The 18592-nt window shown below is 45.8% G+C and overlaps 1 protein-coding gene across 1 annotated transcript; it reads right to left on the reverse strand.

The window, feature by feature from the left end:
- Positions 1-3386: 3386 nt before the first annotated feature.
- Positions 3387-18369, reverse strand: LOC120944581 (proteinase-activated receptor 1-like). Its single transcript, XM_040358557.1, has 2 exons — positions 18288-18369; positions 3387-5186 (listed from the first exon to the last, which is right to left on the reverse strand). Exons 1-2 carry the CDS (start codon positions 18367-18369, stop codon positions 4165-4167), a joined length of 1104 nt encoding a protein of 367 aa, XP_040214491.1. The 3' UTR covers positions 3387-4164.
- Between the last annotated feature and the right edge of the window lie 223 nt (positions 18370-18592).

The following is an 18592-nucleotide window of genomic DNA, read 5'->3' on the forward strand; positions in this document are numbered from 1 at the left end:
CTATGTCCTCTCTCTGTTCCGAATGCGCTTCCACCATGGTGTTGTAAGAGGAGGTATACTCCTCCATCTTGTGCTCAATTTGATGGACTCTGTTACCCAGAGCCTGCACTTCTCTTTGGCACTCATTCAGTCCCCTGTACAGATCGGACTGCAGAGAGGACCTCAGGGACAGCAACATGTCCTTCAACATGGTGTCTGACACTGGTCTGTCAGCTGTGGGGAAGTTGGTGATGGGATCTCCCCCCTGTTCCTGAGAGCCTGCCGCTGCATGCGAGGGACCGCTCACCTCCATGGTACTTTCATTCCTCTGCCTGAGAGGGGATTCCCGCCTCGGTTTGGACTTCACCGGGCTCCTCGTAGTAGGGCTGGCTGATCCGGAGGACGATCCGCTGGGTATCGCAGTCGGGTGTGATGAGGTGAGCGGCTCTCCGCCGCTGGCGTGACAGGACTCGCGGCCGTCAGCTGTGTGCTGTGCAGTGGAGCCGCCGCCATTTTGCGAGACCCCGCGCGCTGTGAGGGAGAAGAAGCTGTCTAACTTCTGCGGCTGCAGCGGCTTCTTGCGGCTTCTCCCCATCACCGATCCGTTCAGCGGGGGTTTGCTGTGCAGAGTGTACGGTCCTGGTCAGGTAGGGCACCGGTGGACGCTGTTGGTGGCTGTGTATCTCCGGCGGGCTACGGAGCTCCTAAGTCAAGCGGCCATCTCGGAGCTCGATCGCCACGCCCCCTCAAAATTCGCACTTGATTTTTGAAGTTCGAGTCCCCTAGACTTCAACGGTGTTCGAAAGTTCGCGCAAACTTTGGCAGCCTGGCAGTGAACTACAGTGAAGAGTAAAGTTGGGACAGAAGTGACAACAGCAAACAGAAGAGAGCTTGGAAGAGCAGGCTCTGCTGTTTTCTCCCTACTCCATCTCCCCCCTCTTGTCAGAACAGTGCTGTATTATACTTTACTGCCCACTCTGTACTCTGCCCTCCCACTTGCCCTGCACTGTGTCCCCCCACCCTGCACTATACCCTCCTGCCCACCCTGCACTATACCCTCCTGCCTGCCCTGCACTCTGCCTGCCCTGCACTCTACCCTCCTGTCTGCCCTGCACTCTACACTTCTTCCTTTCCTGCACTCTGCCCGCCCTGCACTCTACCTTCCTGCCCACCCTGCACTCTGCCCGCCCTGCATTGTACCCTCCTGCCCACCCTGCACTCTACCCTCCTGCCTGCCCTGCACTGTGCCCGCCCTGCACTCTACCCTCCTGCCCGCCCTGCACTCTGCCCGCCCTGCACTCTGCCCGCCCTGCACTTTACCCTTCTGCCTGCCCTGCACTCTGCCCGCCCTGCACTCTACCCGTCCTGCACTCTACCCTCCTGCCTGCCCTGCACTGTACCCTCCTGCCCACTCTGTACTGTCCCCACCTGCCCACAATGTACTGGCTTTGTGAGAAATGCTTTATACCTGGCTTTGTGAGCAATGCTTTATACTTGGCTTTGTGAGTACTGCAAAGCCAGTTATAAAGCATTTTTCACAAAGCCAGTTACAAAGGTATACACGGTTTTAAAATTCCAAAACTGTGTATAAACAATAGAAGAAAAAGAATAAACAAATACTGTGCAATAAATTTTAATGCAAATATTAATAACGTGAATAGTGCTTAAAGTGCATATACTGTATTTTAAACATATGTTTACTCATTCAAGTGCATCAATAATAGTAATTCATCAATGAAGTCCATTCAAGATATGCAGTGAGTCAAATTCTTGTGATGGTGCTCCAAACTCTTCAATGTGACAGCACACGTATGCTCCTCCCTCCCCCGCACGTAGATATGTAACAATATTTTATAATATATATATATATATATATATATATATATATATATATATATATATATATACACACACGTATATTATATACATGTGTATGCCCACCCACCCACTTTCTTTACTTTGCTGCCATGGGCTCTAGCCCCAGATCTTTTGTAGACCTAGCAACGCTCCTGCCCCTGTCTTTTTTCAACCAGACTAACTATGTAACTATATACTGTAACTAAGAGGATCTAGGAAGCTCACGCTCGGCTATCAATAGGACGGGCAGGCAACGGTTAATAAAACACAGGGTTTTAATTAGGGTTGTCCCGATACCACTTTTTTAGGACCGAGTACAAGTACCGATACTTTTTTTCAAGTACTCACCGAATACCGATACCGATCCCCAAATGCAGCCATGTCCCCCACGAATGCAGCCATGTCCCCCACAGATGCAGCCACGTCCCCCCCCATATGCAGCCATGTCCCCCATATATGCAGCCATGTCCCCCACAGATGCAGCCATGTCCCCCATATATGCAGCCATGTCCCCCACATATGCAGCCATGTCCCCCACATATGCAGCCATGTCCCCCATATATGCAGCCATGTCCCCCACATATGCAGCCATGTCCCCCATATATGCAGCCATGTCCCCCATATATGCAGCCATGTCCCCCACATATGCAGCCATGTCTCCCCATATATGCAGCCATGTCCCCCACATATGCAGCCATGTCCCCCACATATGCAGCCATGCCCCCCACATATGCAGCCATGTCCCCCATATATGCAGCCAAGTCCCCCCACATATGCAGCCATGTCTCCCCATACCTAGATGCCGCCTCCGCCTATTTAATCAGCGTGCGGGGAACATTACAGCTTTCATTTGAATAGCTGTCTGTTCCGCGCCGCGTATAGACACTCCCCCTTGCTCGGGATTGGACGGGTGATCTGTCTATCAAAGTGCAGATCACCCGTCCAATCCCGAGCAACGGGGAGTGTCTATACGCGGCGCGGCGAGGAACAGACAGCTATTCAAATGAAAGCTGTAATGTTCCCCGCACGCTGATTAAATAGGCGGCGGGGGCGTTGCGGTATGCAGCGGCATTGCGGCGGCGGGGGGGGGAGTATCGGATCTGGCATCAGGGGCATTTGCGGGAGTACAAGAATTCCCGCAAATGCTCAGTATCGGTCCCGATACCGATACTGGTATCGGTATCGGGACAACCCTAGTTTTAATCCAGTGCAATTTTACTTCACCTATTTGCAGTGCAGAGGATGTTTTTCCAGTCTTTTGAAGTGTAAGAAAACAGTGACTTTCCTTGGCCCCGTCTCTGCAAAGTACTAACACTGACTGAGGGAACATGAAAGAGAAGCCCGGAACAAATGACAAAAGGCACTAAGTGGAGGGCCGGGCATGACAGTGTGCCAGGAGGCACAGCAAGAGTTAAGGGTGAAGAGGGGAGGAGAGCTGAGCGGAGGAAGACGTAAGAGGGGAGGAGCGGTATAAAAGGGGGAGGCGGGGACCGGAAGGGGAACAGCGAGAGTTTGGAGCTTTGAGGAGGCAGTTTTCCCACCCTCCCTCCCTGTGTTTTATACATGTTGTTGCTGTGTGTTTTTTTATTTTGCAGGTGCACGGGAAGATGGTTGTCATGACAGCTGTGTGGGCGGTATTTTTGTCCGTTGGTCTTTTACGGTGGCAGTAAGAAATGTGATAAAACGGGTGGGGGGCTCATCGACAGTATGTGCCCCTCCGGTGTATTTCAGCGGAAGGCTTGCTGGATACCGTATTTGTTGCACTGCGGGCGGGGGTTGTCTCCGAGCGGACTACATGGCTGGAGGCCTTGTTGTTATATGGGCCCGCAGTGCATTGGTTAAAGATGGTTTGAGTTTGGGGGGCTGCCAGAAAAGACCAACAGACTGTGGTAATGATGTTACTTGTTTATGTTATATGTTTATTTTATATTTGATTTTCTTGAGTTGGAGTTTTTTACCCTACAGTGTTTAAATAAATAGGCTGTTATGGGCAAATTTTACTCCAAATTAAGGTGTGGTCTCGTTATTTTAGGGGGATTAAGTATGGGGGGGAGTAGAATTGTATAATGGCTATTATAATGGTGGGTATCTCTGGGCTACACTAGTCAAGAAACAAGGAGCATCTAGCCAGGACAGAACTAACTAGCACTAAACAGACAAATCACATATTAAATTAGTTGCAGTGGCCCAAAATGCCCGCATGCTGCAAAACAATAATAATCAGATGCACTTTAATAAAACACATTGGTGATATGTTTTCCATTGGGGGTATTTTTTCGACACCCATTCCTCAAGCAAGTCCCAGAAGAAACAGCTTCATGTCCCGCTCTACAGAGTTTGGCTGGATGTCTCCCTTCCCGTGGTTCTTGAAGGGGTAAACGACTCTATGAAATCAACCATAGTTTTGCCACAACAAACCAACTTGTACTCTAGTTTCTGAGACTTTGAAAAGCCGTAATAATAGACAACAGGATCCAGACAACAGCTGATGGTAGAGACACTGGCAGACAGGATGTAGACAAAATACACGGAGTTGCCAAATGACTTATCGAAATTCAGATAATAAATGAAAAAGATGACGTTAGTCGGGCCAAAGCAGAAGATATATTCAAAAAGTACAACGGCACAAAGGAAGATAGCTCGGGACTTTTTGTTTGGGTTTCCAGATTTCGGTGAGCTCAGACTTCTGATGGTCATTACGTAACAAAAAGTCGTAACGATAAAAGGCAACAAAAAGAAAGCGGAAATATAAGTGGTAAAATAAGGAAAGTAAAACCTCTGAATGTCTTTCATATTCAACATATCATAGCAAGTGGTGATATTCATCTGGTAAATTGGAACAGTTAGCTTGTTTACAAGGAGCGGCACGGTGCCGGCAATGGAAACCATCCAGATGAGAAGACACACCAGCCAGGCTCTGCTCACGGTGCGCCATGTAAGGGACTGAAACGGGTAAACTACACCAAGGAACCGGTCCACGCTGATACTGGTCATGAGCAGGATGGAGCAGTACATGTTGCAGTAGAAAGCGGCAGTGACAAAGCGGCACATTCCTTCTCCGATCACCCAATTGTTTCCTGAGAATCGGTAAACGATGTTGAACGGCAACAAGATGACGAAAAGGACGTCGGCAACAGCCAAGTTAAACATGAACACCACCGATGGCTTCTTCAGGTGGATTCTGAACAGGAATATCATGATTGCTGTTACGTTCAAAGGCAGCGATAGGAGGAATACGACTGTATAGACCAAAGGTATGAATTTGGTCAACCAAGGACTGCGGAAATGGACTAAATATTCATCTGAAATCACTGTGGAGGTAAGGTTCCCTTTATCGTCAGTTTCCCCATCTGAAAAAAAAAAAAAGACATCCAGAAATGATCCACATTGTACTGTAGATGAGCGACTGCTGTAGGCAAAGCGACGTACCTGTACCCCTTGGTTCCCTGGCCAGTTCCCGCTGTGATTGTACACAGCAGGAGCCTATCAGCACGTCCTGGCCAATGATTCATGACTGGGAGGTGCTGACTGGCTGTATACATTCACAGTCGAGAGCTCTGTGTTGACATTCAACACAGAGTTCTGTACACATGGAACAATCTCTGTTTCTCACCCCTGCAAAACAGGGATGTGAAACTTAGGCCCGGTACACACGAGCAAACATGTACGATGAAACCGGTCCGTTGGACCGTTTTCACCGTACATGCCTGCCAGAGGGCTTCTGTACGATGGTTGTACTAACCATCGTACAGAAGTCCGCGCGTAAACAATACGCGGGGCGTGTCCGCGTCGTCGCCGCGATGATGACGCGGCGACGTGGGCGGGCCTGCCATTTAAAGGCTTCCACGCATGCGTCAAAGTCATTCGACGCATGCGAGGGATGGCGGGCGCTCGGACATGTACGGTAGGTCTGTACTGACGACCGTACATGTCCGAGCGGGCAGGATTCCAGCGGACGGTTTTAAAACACGTCCAGGAATATTTGCCCGCTGGGAAAAGGCCCGGCGGGCAAATGTTTGCTGGAATTCGGCCCGCTCGCGCCTACACACGACCGAACATGTATGCTGAAACTGGCCCGCGGACCAGTTTCAGCATACATGTTTGGTCGTGTGTACGGGGCCTTAGAGTAGAGATTAATTAGCAAAAGCAGCACACTGTACACACATTACACATAGTTAGGCACATATTTAACCCCTTGCTCACCCCAGATGTTAACCCCTTCTCAGCCAGTGTCATTAGTACAGTAATAGTGTATATTATTAGCACTGATCACTGTATTAGTGTCACTGGTGATGTCAGTTAAGCCCTGTACACACGATCGGATATCTGATGGAATCTAATCCGATGGATTTTTCCGATGAAGCTGACTTTCATCAGTCTTGCCTACACACCATCAGTCAAAAATCCGACCGTGTCCAAACGCGGTGACGTAAAACACGACGACGTGCTGAGAAAAATGAAGTTCAATGCTTCCGAGCATGCATGGACTTGATTCTGAGCATGTGTGGATTTTTGACCGATGGACTTCCACACAGACGATTGTTTTTTTCTATCGGTTTTTTATCCATAGGAAAATTTTAAAACATGTTCTATTTTTTTTCACCGATGGAAAACAAACCGATGGGGCCCACACACGATCAGTTTGTCCGATGAAAACGGTCCGTTTTCATCAGACAAACCGATCGTGTGTAAAGGGCTTTAGTCAGTTCCCCCCAGCGTCAGTTAGTTTTAGATTGTCTGCCTCACTATCACAGTCCCACTATAAGTCGTTGATCGCCGCCATTAGTAGCATAAAAAAATCCAGTATATATACACCCTAGTTTATAGACGCTATAACTTTCACGCAAACCTATCAATATACACTTATTGGGATTTGTTTTATCAAAAACATGTAGCAGAATAGATTTTGGCCGAAATTTATAAAAAAAATCTTTTTTTTTTTTTAATTGGACATGTTTTATAGATTTTGATACAAACGGGATTTGTACTATTTTTTTTCTTGCAGGGAATACTGCTGTGATTTTATACGTAAAAGAGTTTTTTTGTATTGGGACTCCTTCTACCCTTTTTTAAATAAATGATATAGGAAGACTTTCTGCACTATTGGAGTTTTTCTTTTCTTTTTCAACATTAGAGTTGAGCGGACACCTGGATGTTCGGGTTCGGCCGAACTTCGGGAAAAAGTCCGGGTTCGGGACCCGAAGTTGACCCCGAACCCGAACCCTATTGAAGTCAATGGGGACCCAGACTTTTGACTACTAAAATGTCTCTAAAAAACTAATGGAAAGGGCTAGAGGGCTGCAAATGGCAGCAAAATGTCGGTAAAAGCATGGCAAGTACTAATAAATGTGGATCGGGAAATAACTTAAAATAACATTAAAAAGATAATAATAATAATAATCTTGACCTAGGAGGACGAGGTCCATATGGAGTAGGAGGTTGAGGGTTAGGGTTAGGGGGTTAGGGTTAGGGTTGGGGTTAGGGTTAGGGTTGGCTAGAGGGCTGCAAATGGCAGCAAAATGTTGGGAAGAGCATGGCAATATAATTCTCTCCCTATAAGAACAAGCAGGAACCTTGCCCAAAACTATCTAATGCAGAGTATCTCACAGAAAGAAATGCAGTGCTGGTGCAATATGCAGAGTATCTCACAGGAACAGATGCAGTGCAGCTGCAATATGATTTGTAAACTAGGACTGACTCCTATATAATTCTCTCCCTATAAGAACAAGCAGGAACCTTGCCCTAAACTATCTAATGCAGAGTATCTCACAGAAAGAAATGCAGTGCTGGTGCAATATGCAGAGTATCTCACAGGAACAGATGCAGTGCAGCTGCAATTTGATTTGTGAACCAGGACTGACTACTATATAATTCTCTCCCTATAAGAACAAGCAGGAACCTTGCCCTAAACTATCTAATGCAGAGTATCTCACAGAAAGAAATGCAATGCTGCTGCAATGTGCAGAGTATCTTACAGGAACAGATGCAGTGCAGCTGCAATATGATTTGTGAACTAGGACTGACTCCTATATAATTCTCTCCCTATAAGAACAAGCAGGAACCTTGCCCTAAACTATCGATGGAGAGTATCTCACAGAATGAAATGCAGTGCTGGTGCAATATGCAGAGTATCTTACAGGAACAGATGCAGTGCAGCTGCAATATGATTTGTGAACCAGGACTGACTCCTATATAATTCTCTCCCTATAAGAACAAACAGGCCCTATAAGAACAAGCAGGAACCTTGCCCTAAACTATCTAATGCAGAGTATCTCACAGAAAGAAATGCAGTGCTGGTGCAATATGCAGAGTATCTCACAGGAACAGATGCAGTGCAGCTGCAATTTGATTTGTGAACCAGGACTGACTACTATATAATTCTCTCCCTATAAGAACAAGCAGGAACCTTGCCCTAAACTATCTAATGCAGAGTATCTCACAGAAAGAAATGCAATGCTGCTGCAATGTGCAGAGTATCTTACAGGAACAGATGCAGTGCAGCTGCAATATGATTTGTGAACTAGGACTGACTCCTATATAATTCTCTCCCTATAAGAACAAGCAGGAACCTTGCCCTAAACTATCGATGGAGAGTATCTCACAGAATGAAATGCAGTGCTGGTGCAATATGCAGAGTATCTTACAGGAACAGATGCAGTGCAGCTGCAATATGATTTGTGAACTAGGACTGACTCCTATATAATTCTCTCCCTATAAGAACAAGCAGGAACCTTGCCCTAAACTATCTAATGCAGAGTATCTCACAGAAAGAAATGCAGTGCTGGTGCAATATGCAGAGTATCTCACAGGAACAGATGTAGTGCAGCTGCAATTTGATTTGTGAACCAGGACTGACTACTATATAATTCTCTCCCTATAAGAACAAGCAGGAACCTTGCCCTAAACTATCTAATGCAGAGTATCTCATAGAAAGAAATGCAGTGCTGGTGCAATATGCAGAGTATCTCACAGAAAGAAATGCAATGCTGCTGCAATATGCAGAGTATCTTACAGGAACAGATGCAGTGCAGCTGCAATTTGATTTGTGAACCAGGACTGACTACTATATAATTCTCTCCCTATAAGAACAAGCAGGAATCTTGCCCTAAACTATCTAATGCAGAGTATCTCACAGAAAGAAATGCAGTGCTGCTGCAATATGCAGAGTATCTCACAGGAACAGATGCAGTGCAGCTGCAATTTGATTTGTGAACCAGGACTGACTACTATATAATTCTCTCCCTATAAGAACAAGCAGGAATCTTGCCCTAAACTATCTAATGCAGAGTATCTCACAGAAAGAAATGCAGTGCTGCTGCAATATGCAGAGTATCTCACAGGAACAGATGCAGTGCAGCTGCAATATGATTTGTGAACCAGGACTGACTACTATATAATTCTCTCTCTATAAGAACAAGCAGGAACCTTGCCCTAAACTATCTAATGCAGAGTATCTCACAGAAAGAAACAGTGCTGGTGTAGATTTCTGAAGCAGGATAGTCCTATCTAAATCTCTCCCTCAGATCAGCAGCAGCCTTTCCCTACCCTAGCTAAAGCAGAGTGACGAGCTGTGCTATGTGCCTCTAGCTTATATAGAGGCTGGGTCACATGCTGCACTGGCCAATCACAGCCATGCCAATAGTAGGCATGGCTGTGATGGCTTCTAGGTAAAACAAGTAAAACAAATGGTGATTGGCTGCCCTGCAGCGCACCATTACATTGCCGAACACCGGACCCGAACTTTCAGCAAAATGTCCGGGTACAAAAAAACGTAAAGTCCGTACCGAACCCGAACGTTATAGTTCGGGTTCGCTTAACCCTATTCAACATATCATAATTTTCTGCTGTTTACAACATTGGGCTTCCATCTGATGAATATGGATCTTTTTGTAGGGGAATGCCAGAGCATCTTGTCAGCGGATCTTTGATTCTACTAAGCTCTGTTTGACCCCTGAGTAAGGGTGGTCGCAGGCTTTCTGGTAAGCCTTTTATCCTAATGTGGTGACCGGTATCACAGGTGTCGAGCACTTCATCTATGTTCCACATTGCACTTGAAGTCACTTTTTTGGATTCCAGCAATCTACGAACTTTTGAAATTTTTTGTATCCATACTGCACTCAGCACTTTTTGTGTGTTTTGTATGCGATTTTGGTGTTTTTTTTTATATATGTTCACATGGAACTACACAACTTTTTTGAATATATTTAGTATTGTTTTTTTACTGTATTGCACTGCACAGTTGCACTTTTATTGGACATACAGTGTGTCACCTATTTTTACATTGCACATTCAGTGTATTGTTTGTATATAATGCTATTGCACTCTGCCTTTGGCCAATTATGGCTCTCTTAGCAGAGGGCGCTAGGCTTGGCCAAAGCATGCAGGTCAAAGTGCATGCTTTAGCCAATCATCATTAAGCCACGCCGCTCTAATTTGCCGTGAATGCCCCATAATGTTCGTTTTTCGAGGAACGGGGCGAACACCCTATGTTCAAGTCGAACCTATGTTCGACCCGAACATCGAGCTCATCCCTACTCCCCAGAGTGACTCAATGATATTGAGGTCAGGAGACTGAGATGGCCACTCCAAAGCTTTCACTTTATTCTGCTGTAGCCAATGACAGGTCGACTTGGCCTTGTGTTTTGGATCATTTTCATGTTGGAATGTCCAAGTATGTCCCATGCGCAGATTCCTGGCTGATGAATGAAATGTTCCTCCAGTATTTTTTGATAACATACTCCATTCATCTTGCCAACAATATTGACTGAAATTTCCTGTGCCTTTGTAGCTCACACATCCCCAAAACATCAGCGATCCAACTCCGTGTTTCACAGTAGGAATGGTGGACCTTTCATCATAGGCCTTGTTGACGCCTCTCCAAAAGTAGCGTTTATGGTTGTGGCCAAAAAGCAAAATTTTGGTCTCATCACTCCAAATGACTTTGTGCCAGAAGGTTTGAGGCTTGTCTCTGTTTGGCGTATTGTAAGTGGGATACTTTGTGACATTTGTGTAGTACAATGGCGACTCGACCATGCAGCCCATCTTTCTTCAAGTGCCTCCTTATTATGCATCTTGAAACAGCCACACCACATGTTTTCACAGAGTTCTGTATTTCACATGACGTTATTTGTGGGTTTTTCTTTGCATCCCGAACAATTTTCCTGGCAGTTGTGGCTGAAATTTTAGCTGGTCTACCTGACCGTGGTTTGGTTTCAACAGAACCCCTCATTTTCCACTTCTTGATTTGAGTTTTAACACTGCTGATTGGCATTCTCAATTCCTTGGATATCTTTTTATATCCCTTTCCTGTTTTATACAGTTTAAGTACCTTTTCCTGCAGATCCTTTGACAATTCTTTTGCTTTCCCCATGACTCAGAATCCAGAAACGTCAGTGCAGCACTGGATGAAAGATGCAAGGGTCTGTCACGAGTCCAGAAGCTCATTGACCTTTCATACACACATGACCATTGTATAACAGATGTACTATACTTCCCATACTGCCTGACCAACCCCTACTCCAACCCCCATACCATTTCCAATTAATAGAGACCACACCAAGTTGAAGTAAATATTTAAATGAACATAACCATAAAAACATCTGATCTTTGCGTTGGTCTTTGCATGCACTCCACATACCATCTGTTTAGTAAATGCACTACGGTACCTTTTATATACTGGCTCAGAGACAACCAACTGACCGCAGTGCACCTGTTAGCTGGAATACCACCATCGGGACCCATACCACTGATGTTCTGCCGGGTTAAGGTCAAGACTATGTGCAGCCAGCCTATTTCCTCCATCCCAAACTCACTCATCCCTGTCTTAAAAGTCGCTCATACTTAAAAGTCCCATGGGGCGACCCTAAGTGTACTAGTTGCACATTTCTCTCTATACAGTATAGGCATGTCGGCAGTGTTTTGTAAATTTCCCAGAACTCACACCTTCATATACTCATCCGTGTCTTTATGGACCTTGCTTGGTTCTCTGGTCCAAATCATTTGGTGGAGGGGGGATTATGGTGTCGGGGTTGTTTTTCAGGGGTTTGGTTTGGCCCCTTAGTTCCAGTGAAGGGAACTCTCATGCCTAGTACACACGATAGGATTTATCCGCGGATACGATCCTCCGGACCGTTTCCGCGGATAAATCCTCTGAGGATTTTGATCCGATGGAGTGTACACACCATCGGATCGGAATCCGCGCCAAATTCCCATCGCGATGACGTGTCGCGCCGTCTCCGCGATGATGACGCGGCGACGTGCGCGACGCTGTCATATAATGAATTCCACGCATGCGACGAATCATTACGACGCATGCGAGGGATGGGTTCGGACAGATCGATCCGGTGAGTCTGTACAGACCACTGGATCGATCCGCTGGAGCCGATTCCAGCGGATAGATTTCTTAGCATGCTAAGAAATTTTTATCCGCTGGAAATCGGTCGGCTCGAAATATATCCGCGGATAAATATCCGCTGGATCGTACACACCAGCGGATCTATCCGCTGAAACCGATCCGCGGATCAATTTCAGCGGATCGATCCTCTCGTGTGTACGGGGCCTCAGATAGATCCGGTCATGTGTACGGCCTAGCGGACATTTTCAGGCGGATAAAAATCCAGCCGACGGATTCCCAGCGGATAAAAATTTCTTAGCATGCTAAGAAATCTATCCGCTGGAATCCAGTCCAGCAGACTGATCCGGTCGTCTGTACAGACTCACCGGATCAGTCCGTCCGCTCCCATCCCTCGCATGCGTCGTAATAATTTGACGCATGCGTGGAAGTATTTACCTTCCAGGGTCGCGCACGTCGCTGCGTCATTTTGCGGCGACGGCGTGGCCACGTCACCGCGGATGTATTCCGAGGGGATTTTGATCTGATGGTGTGTACAGCCATCAGATCAAAATCCGCCAGAGGATTTATCCGCTGGAAATGGTCCGCCTCTCGTGTGTACAAGGCCTTAAGGCATCAGCATACCAAGACATTTTAGACAATTTCATGCTCCCAACTTTGTGGGAACAGTTTGGGGATGGGCCCTTCCTGTTCCAACATCCAACAGCACACCAGTGCACAAAGCAAGGTCCATAAAGACATGGATGAGGAACTTGACTGAGTGGACTGAGTTTATCAAATGTTTAATGTGCTTTTATTGGGCCAGATCCACAAAAACCTGACGTAACTTAAAAAATCCAATTTAAGTTACACTGCCTTAAAGTTTCTACCTAAGTGCCTGATCCACAAAGCACTTATCTAGAAATTTCAGGCTGTGTAACTAAAATTCCGCCGGCGCAAGGCGTTCCTATTCAAATGGGGCGAGTCCCATTTAAATGAGGCGCGCTCCCGCGCCGGCCGTACTGCGCATGCGCGAAGTTACGTTACGCCGAGTTTTGAGGATCGCGACGGCTTAAAGTTGCGTCAGGGAAAAAAAAAATGACAGCGGCATGCATTCCTGAGGGAGAACTCCATGCCAATTTTCAAAGAAAAAACCGGCATGGGTTCCCCCCCCAGGAGCATACCAGGCCCTTAGGTCTGGCATGGGTTGTAAGGAGACCCCCCCACGCCGAAAAATTGACGTAGGGGGTCCCCCTACAATCCATACCAGACCCGTATCCAAAGCACGCTACCCGGCCGGCCAGGAAAGGAGTGGGGACGAGCGAGCGCCCCCCCCCTCCTGAGCCGTGCCAGGCCGCGTGCCCTCAACATGGGGGGGTTGGGTGCTCTGGGGCAGGGGGGCGCACTGCGGGCCCCCCCACCCCAGAGCACCCTGTCCCCATGTTGATGAGGACAGGACCTCTTCCCGACAACCCTTGCCATTGGTTGTCGGGGTCTGCGGGCGGAGGCTTATCGGAATCTGGGAGTCCCCTTTAATAAGGGGGCCCCCAGATACCGGCCCCCCACCCTAAGTGAATGGATATGGGGTACATCGTACCCCTATCCATTCACCTGGAGGCAAAAAGTAAAAGTTAATAAACACACAACACAAGGCTTTTTAAAATATTTTATTATTCTGCTCCGGACGCCCCCCCTGTCTTCATTATTAGCTCTTTTACCAGGGGGGGCTTCTTCTTCCACTCTCCGGGGGTCTTCCGCTCTCCGGGGGTCTTCTCCGCTCTCCGGGGGGGGCTTCTCCGGACTCCGGGGGGCTTCTTCTTCCGCTCTCCGGGGGGGGCTTCTCCGGACTCCGGGGGGCTTCTTCCATCTTCTCCCCTCTTCCGCTGTTGACTCGGCGAACCCCGGTTCTTCTGCAGCTCTCCGGTGCCTTCTTCTTCAGCGCTCGCTCGTCCCCACTCCCTTCCTGGCCGGCCGGGTAGCGTGCTTTGGATACGGGTCTGGTATAGATTGTAGGGGGACCCCTACGTCGATTTTTCGGCGTAGGGGGGGTCCCCTTACAACCCATACCAGACCTAAGGGCCTGGTATGCTCCTGGGGGGGAACCCATGCCGGTTTTGTTTTTACAAATTGACGTGGAGTTCTCCCTCGGGAAAGCATACCAAATGCCGTCGCTGGAATGGGCCTTTACAAGGTGTGACTAACTTTACACTTTGTAGAACGAGCCCTAATTTTACACTTGCAAAATAACACTTACGGCGCAAAAAGGAAGCTAGAAAGCTTTGTGGATCGCCTTAAGTGCTAATTTGCATACTAGCAACGGCATTTCGACTCGAAATGCCCCCAGCGGCGGATGCGGTACTGCATCCTAAGATTCGGCAGTGTAATTCAATTACACATGCCGGATCTTCTGTCTAACTTTGGAAAAAGCCTTTTGAGGATCGTTTCCAAAGTTACACACAGACTGAACAGCAGTTAAGTCGGAGTATCTCTTTTGAGGATAACCCCCATTGTGTCTCTTATGTGATTTATAACCTTATACCTAGCACAAAGATAACACACTTTTAAAGCGGAGTTCCGGCCACAATTTCACTTTTTAAATATAAATCCCCCTGTAATACACAAGCTTAATGTATTCTAGTAAAGTTAGTCTGTAAACTAAGGTCTGTTTTGTTAGGTTGTTACAGCATTTAGACACTTTATAAAATAGAAATTGACTGGGGCCATCTTAAGTGTGGGCATCATGAAGCCAGACTGTATGACTTCCTGGATTTCAGCCTTGCAGATCTCGCACATGCTCAGTGCTGCACAAGCAGTGTCAGATCAGGTTTCAGCACCTGTGCTGTCCAAGTCACATGATTCTTTGAGACTGGGGAGTGCACAGACTCCTGGAAAGTTACACCCACTACATTCCCAGGAGTCTGTGCGGTGTAGGTTAGGAAGCATTAAGCACCTAGGTGCAGGAAGTGGGAAGATTAACTATTCTGCCTAGCAACAACACTTTGAAGGCATCTAAAAAAAAAAAAAAAAAATCGTAAAGGACTAATGACATTTTTTTAAAACTACTGATGTAATGTTATATTTATGGGTGGAACTCCACTTTAATTAGTGTTTTGTTGAAGATTCTTCTACAACCCCCAAGACTTAAAGGGTTTGTGTTTTTTCACCTTAATGCATCCAATGCATTAAGGTGAAAAAACACCTGGCAATCACGCCCCCCCCCCAGCCCCCCAGTTTTACTTACCTGAGCCCGTTCACCTGCTTGGCTCGTCCCCGGCATCCTCTTCTCCACAGAGTCTCAGCGTTGATTGGGTAGATTGATAGCAGTGCAGCCATTGGCTCCCGCTGCTGTCAATAAAATACAATGACGCGGCCGAGTCATACACGCGGCCGAGTCTATGGACGCAGAGTGTATGACACGGGAGCATGCCTGCAAGGTAACCCCCTCAGGATAGAGCTTCCCAGAGGGGGTTAGCTATTGCAGGGAGGAGCCATAAGAGCCACCATGGGACCCCAGAAGAGGAGGATCAGGGCCAATCTGGAGGTAAGTATGACATTTTTTTAAAATGAACCTTTAGTACCACTTTAAAACTGAGCACAAAAATATATTTTTTTTCTGCTCAAAGGCTTTATGCAAATCTGATAAAGATTACATTACAGATCAGCTGACACAGCAGCCTTTGCAATACACAAGAACATGGAACAATAATATATATACACAAGGATGAAACAACATGAAATGGGTCAGAAATGCATTATTTAGCCTGAGATTAAGGTAGAAATATGAGCAACACTTTTTTTTTTCTTTTTGGATAGAGTAAGGGAGGGTTACTTCCTTACTGCCTCACAAAAGAAGTCCCATTGGACGAAACGTAAGTCAGGCTAGGCACAGAGCAGTGGTGACGTCTGAACACTCATGGAGGGTGCTGGACAAATGAGTGTTTCCATTTTGAGCCAAATTTTATCGTTTTTTTGTAAGTACAACTTTTAATAAACATCTGTGTGCTTTTAAAAGAATGTTGTGCAATGAGTTTATCTTCCTCTTTCATATAAAAATAAAATATAAAAAGAGGAAGAAAAAAAAGAAGAACTAGCATATATTCAACAATATAGCAATTAAAATGGCTATGGTCAAGTAATTAGTTGTAATATTCACAGTATGAATTTAAATTAAACATTTTGTTGAATTATACTGGTTACCTATGGGTTGTCAGTTGTGGGTAAGGCAGTAATATCTATAATGCTGCGTACACATGATCAGTTAAACCGATGAGAACGGTCTGATGGACTGTTTTCATCGGTCAAAACCGATCGTGTGTGGGCCCCATTGGTTATTTATCCATAGGTTAAAAAAAAAGCAATCTTGTTTTAAATTTAACCGATGGATTCCTAACCGATAGGACAAAAACGATCATTAGTAGGCACAACCATCGGTTAAAAATCCACGCATGCTCAGAATCAAGTCGACGCATGCTTGGAAGCATTGAACTTCATTTTTTTCAGCACGTCGTTGTGTTTTACGTCACCGCGTTCTGACACGATCGTTTTTTTAACCGATGGTGTGTGGGCGCGACGGACCATCAGTCAGCTTCATCGGCTAACCCAGTGTTTCTCATTTCCAGTCCTCAGGCCCCCTCAACAGGTCAGGTTTTCAGGATTTCCATTATTTTGCACAGGTGATTTGATCAGTTTCACTGCCTTAGTAATCACCACAGCCTTTTCATCTGAGGGAAATCCTGAAAACCTGACCTGTTGGGGGGGCCTGAGGACTGGAATTGAGAAACACTGGGCTAACCGATGAAATCAGTCCATCGGTCCGTTCTCATCGGATGGACCGATCGTGTGTATGCGGCATAATAGTTAGGATGATAAGAATATAAAAAAAATTGGTTAACACTTACACAAAAACAGAATTTAAACAGACCAATATAATAATATAGTATAATATATTATAATATAAGACCCTCAGTTTTAGTATTGAAGGAAATAGGAGAGTGGGGAAGGCAGGGGGGGGGGGGGGTAGAGTTAAATGGGTGGGAGGGAGGAAAATGGGGATGTGAGACAAGGGCAAGGGATGTGGGGGGGGATGAAAAGGGGTTTAAATATAATTGGATAATTGAATTTTTCAATTATCGTAGTCTAGGGAGGGTCAAAAATTAAAAAATAAGAATAATATATATATATATATATATATATAGCTCTAAAGGGGAGGAAAAAGGGAAGAAATAATTTAAAATTAGATCTTTGCATTGGCGAAGAATCTATAGGATATGAAATGAGAATAGTTATTTTATAACTAGAGAAAGGAAGCAAGCCCATTCTAATGTAAAAAAAGCTGTAATGTAAAAAGAAGAATGAAAAATAGTCTTCAGTCCATTGTGTCTGGAGGATCCAGGTCTGGGGAATTGAAGCAACTCCTCTTGGTTGAGTTTTGCTTGTTTCTGTCTTTTCCTACTTTGGAGGTATTTTATGGAGAACAGGATGCTGATCGTCGCCGAGGACTAGGTGGTGGGCCCATCGCATAGGTGGAGTCTTTGCAGAGTATTCAGTAGTTCATCAGATGACCTGCATGTATGCTTGTTGCCTTGATATGTGAACCGAATAGAAAATGGGAAACCCCATTGATAAGGAATCTGATGTAGTTGTAATTTCTGTAATAAAGGTTTCATTGCATGTCTTTTAGCAACAGTTATTGGGGATAGATCAGCAAAGATCTAGTATGAGTGACCTTGCAAACTGAGGTTTTCCTTATTCCTTGCAGCAATCATAATTTGTTCTTTGGTGCGAAAAAAAAGGGGAACTTCGCAATTATGTCGCAAGGAGGACCATCTAGTTTGCGGGGTGCAAGAGCTCTATGTATTCTGTCCATTTCCAATATCTCAATTGGAATTTATGGTGTTAATTCTTGAATAAGGGCTGTAATAGTAGATGAAAGATCAATAATGGACTCAGGAATACCTCGTATGCGTAAGGTTTGAGCGTCTCGTCCTATTCTCAAAATCTTCCAAACGTGTTTGCAGCAAAAGATTTTCTTCCTTGAGAGATTCTAATTAATTTTTTTAATGAGTAAATACATTATTCTCTAAGTCATCCATTTTGTCTTCTAAGTCAGCAGTGCGCTGACCTAAGTCACACATTTCTTTGGTTAATTTTTCAGTAATATGGTCACAGGTCTGCTTTAAGGCTTTCTGCTGCATCTGTACCATGTTTATGCGGACGACACCCAGGTCTACCTGAAGATTCCTAGGAACCAGATGGCTGATGCCACCCTTGCCAGCTGTTTGGAGGCCATCAATACATGGATGTCTGCCATCTTGCTGAAACTTAATGGGGGAAAAACTGAGGTGATCATCTTCAACGATCTGGTCACCCTCCCAGATATGCCACCTTGGCCTCCCCTCATTTGGTCCTGCTCCGGAGGTGGCCCCC

The sequence above is a fragment of the Rana temporaria genome, chromosome 1 (genome assembly GCF_905171775.1).
Source record: "Rana temporaria chromosome 1, aRanTem1.1, whole genome shotgun sequence".
Taxonomy (NCBI): Eukaryota; Metazoa; Chordata; class Amphibia; order Anura; family Ranidae; genus Rana; species Rana temporaria.

What these genes read in the sequence shown, in the direction of transcription:
- LOC120944581 (XM_040358557.1), bottom strand. Translation starts at nt 18,369, where the DNA reads ATGGTACAGATGCAGCAGAAAGCCTTAAAGCAGACCTGTGACCATATT. An exon ending in CAAAGAAATGTGTGACTTAG is followed by an intron (nt 5,187 to 18,287) that starts GTCAGCGCACTG and finishes TTTTTTTTTCAG; the next exon opens with ATGGGGAAACTGACGATAAA.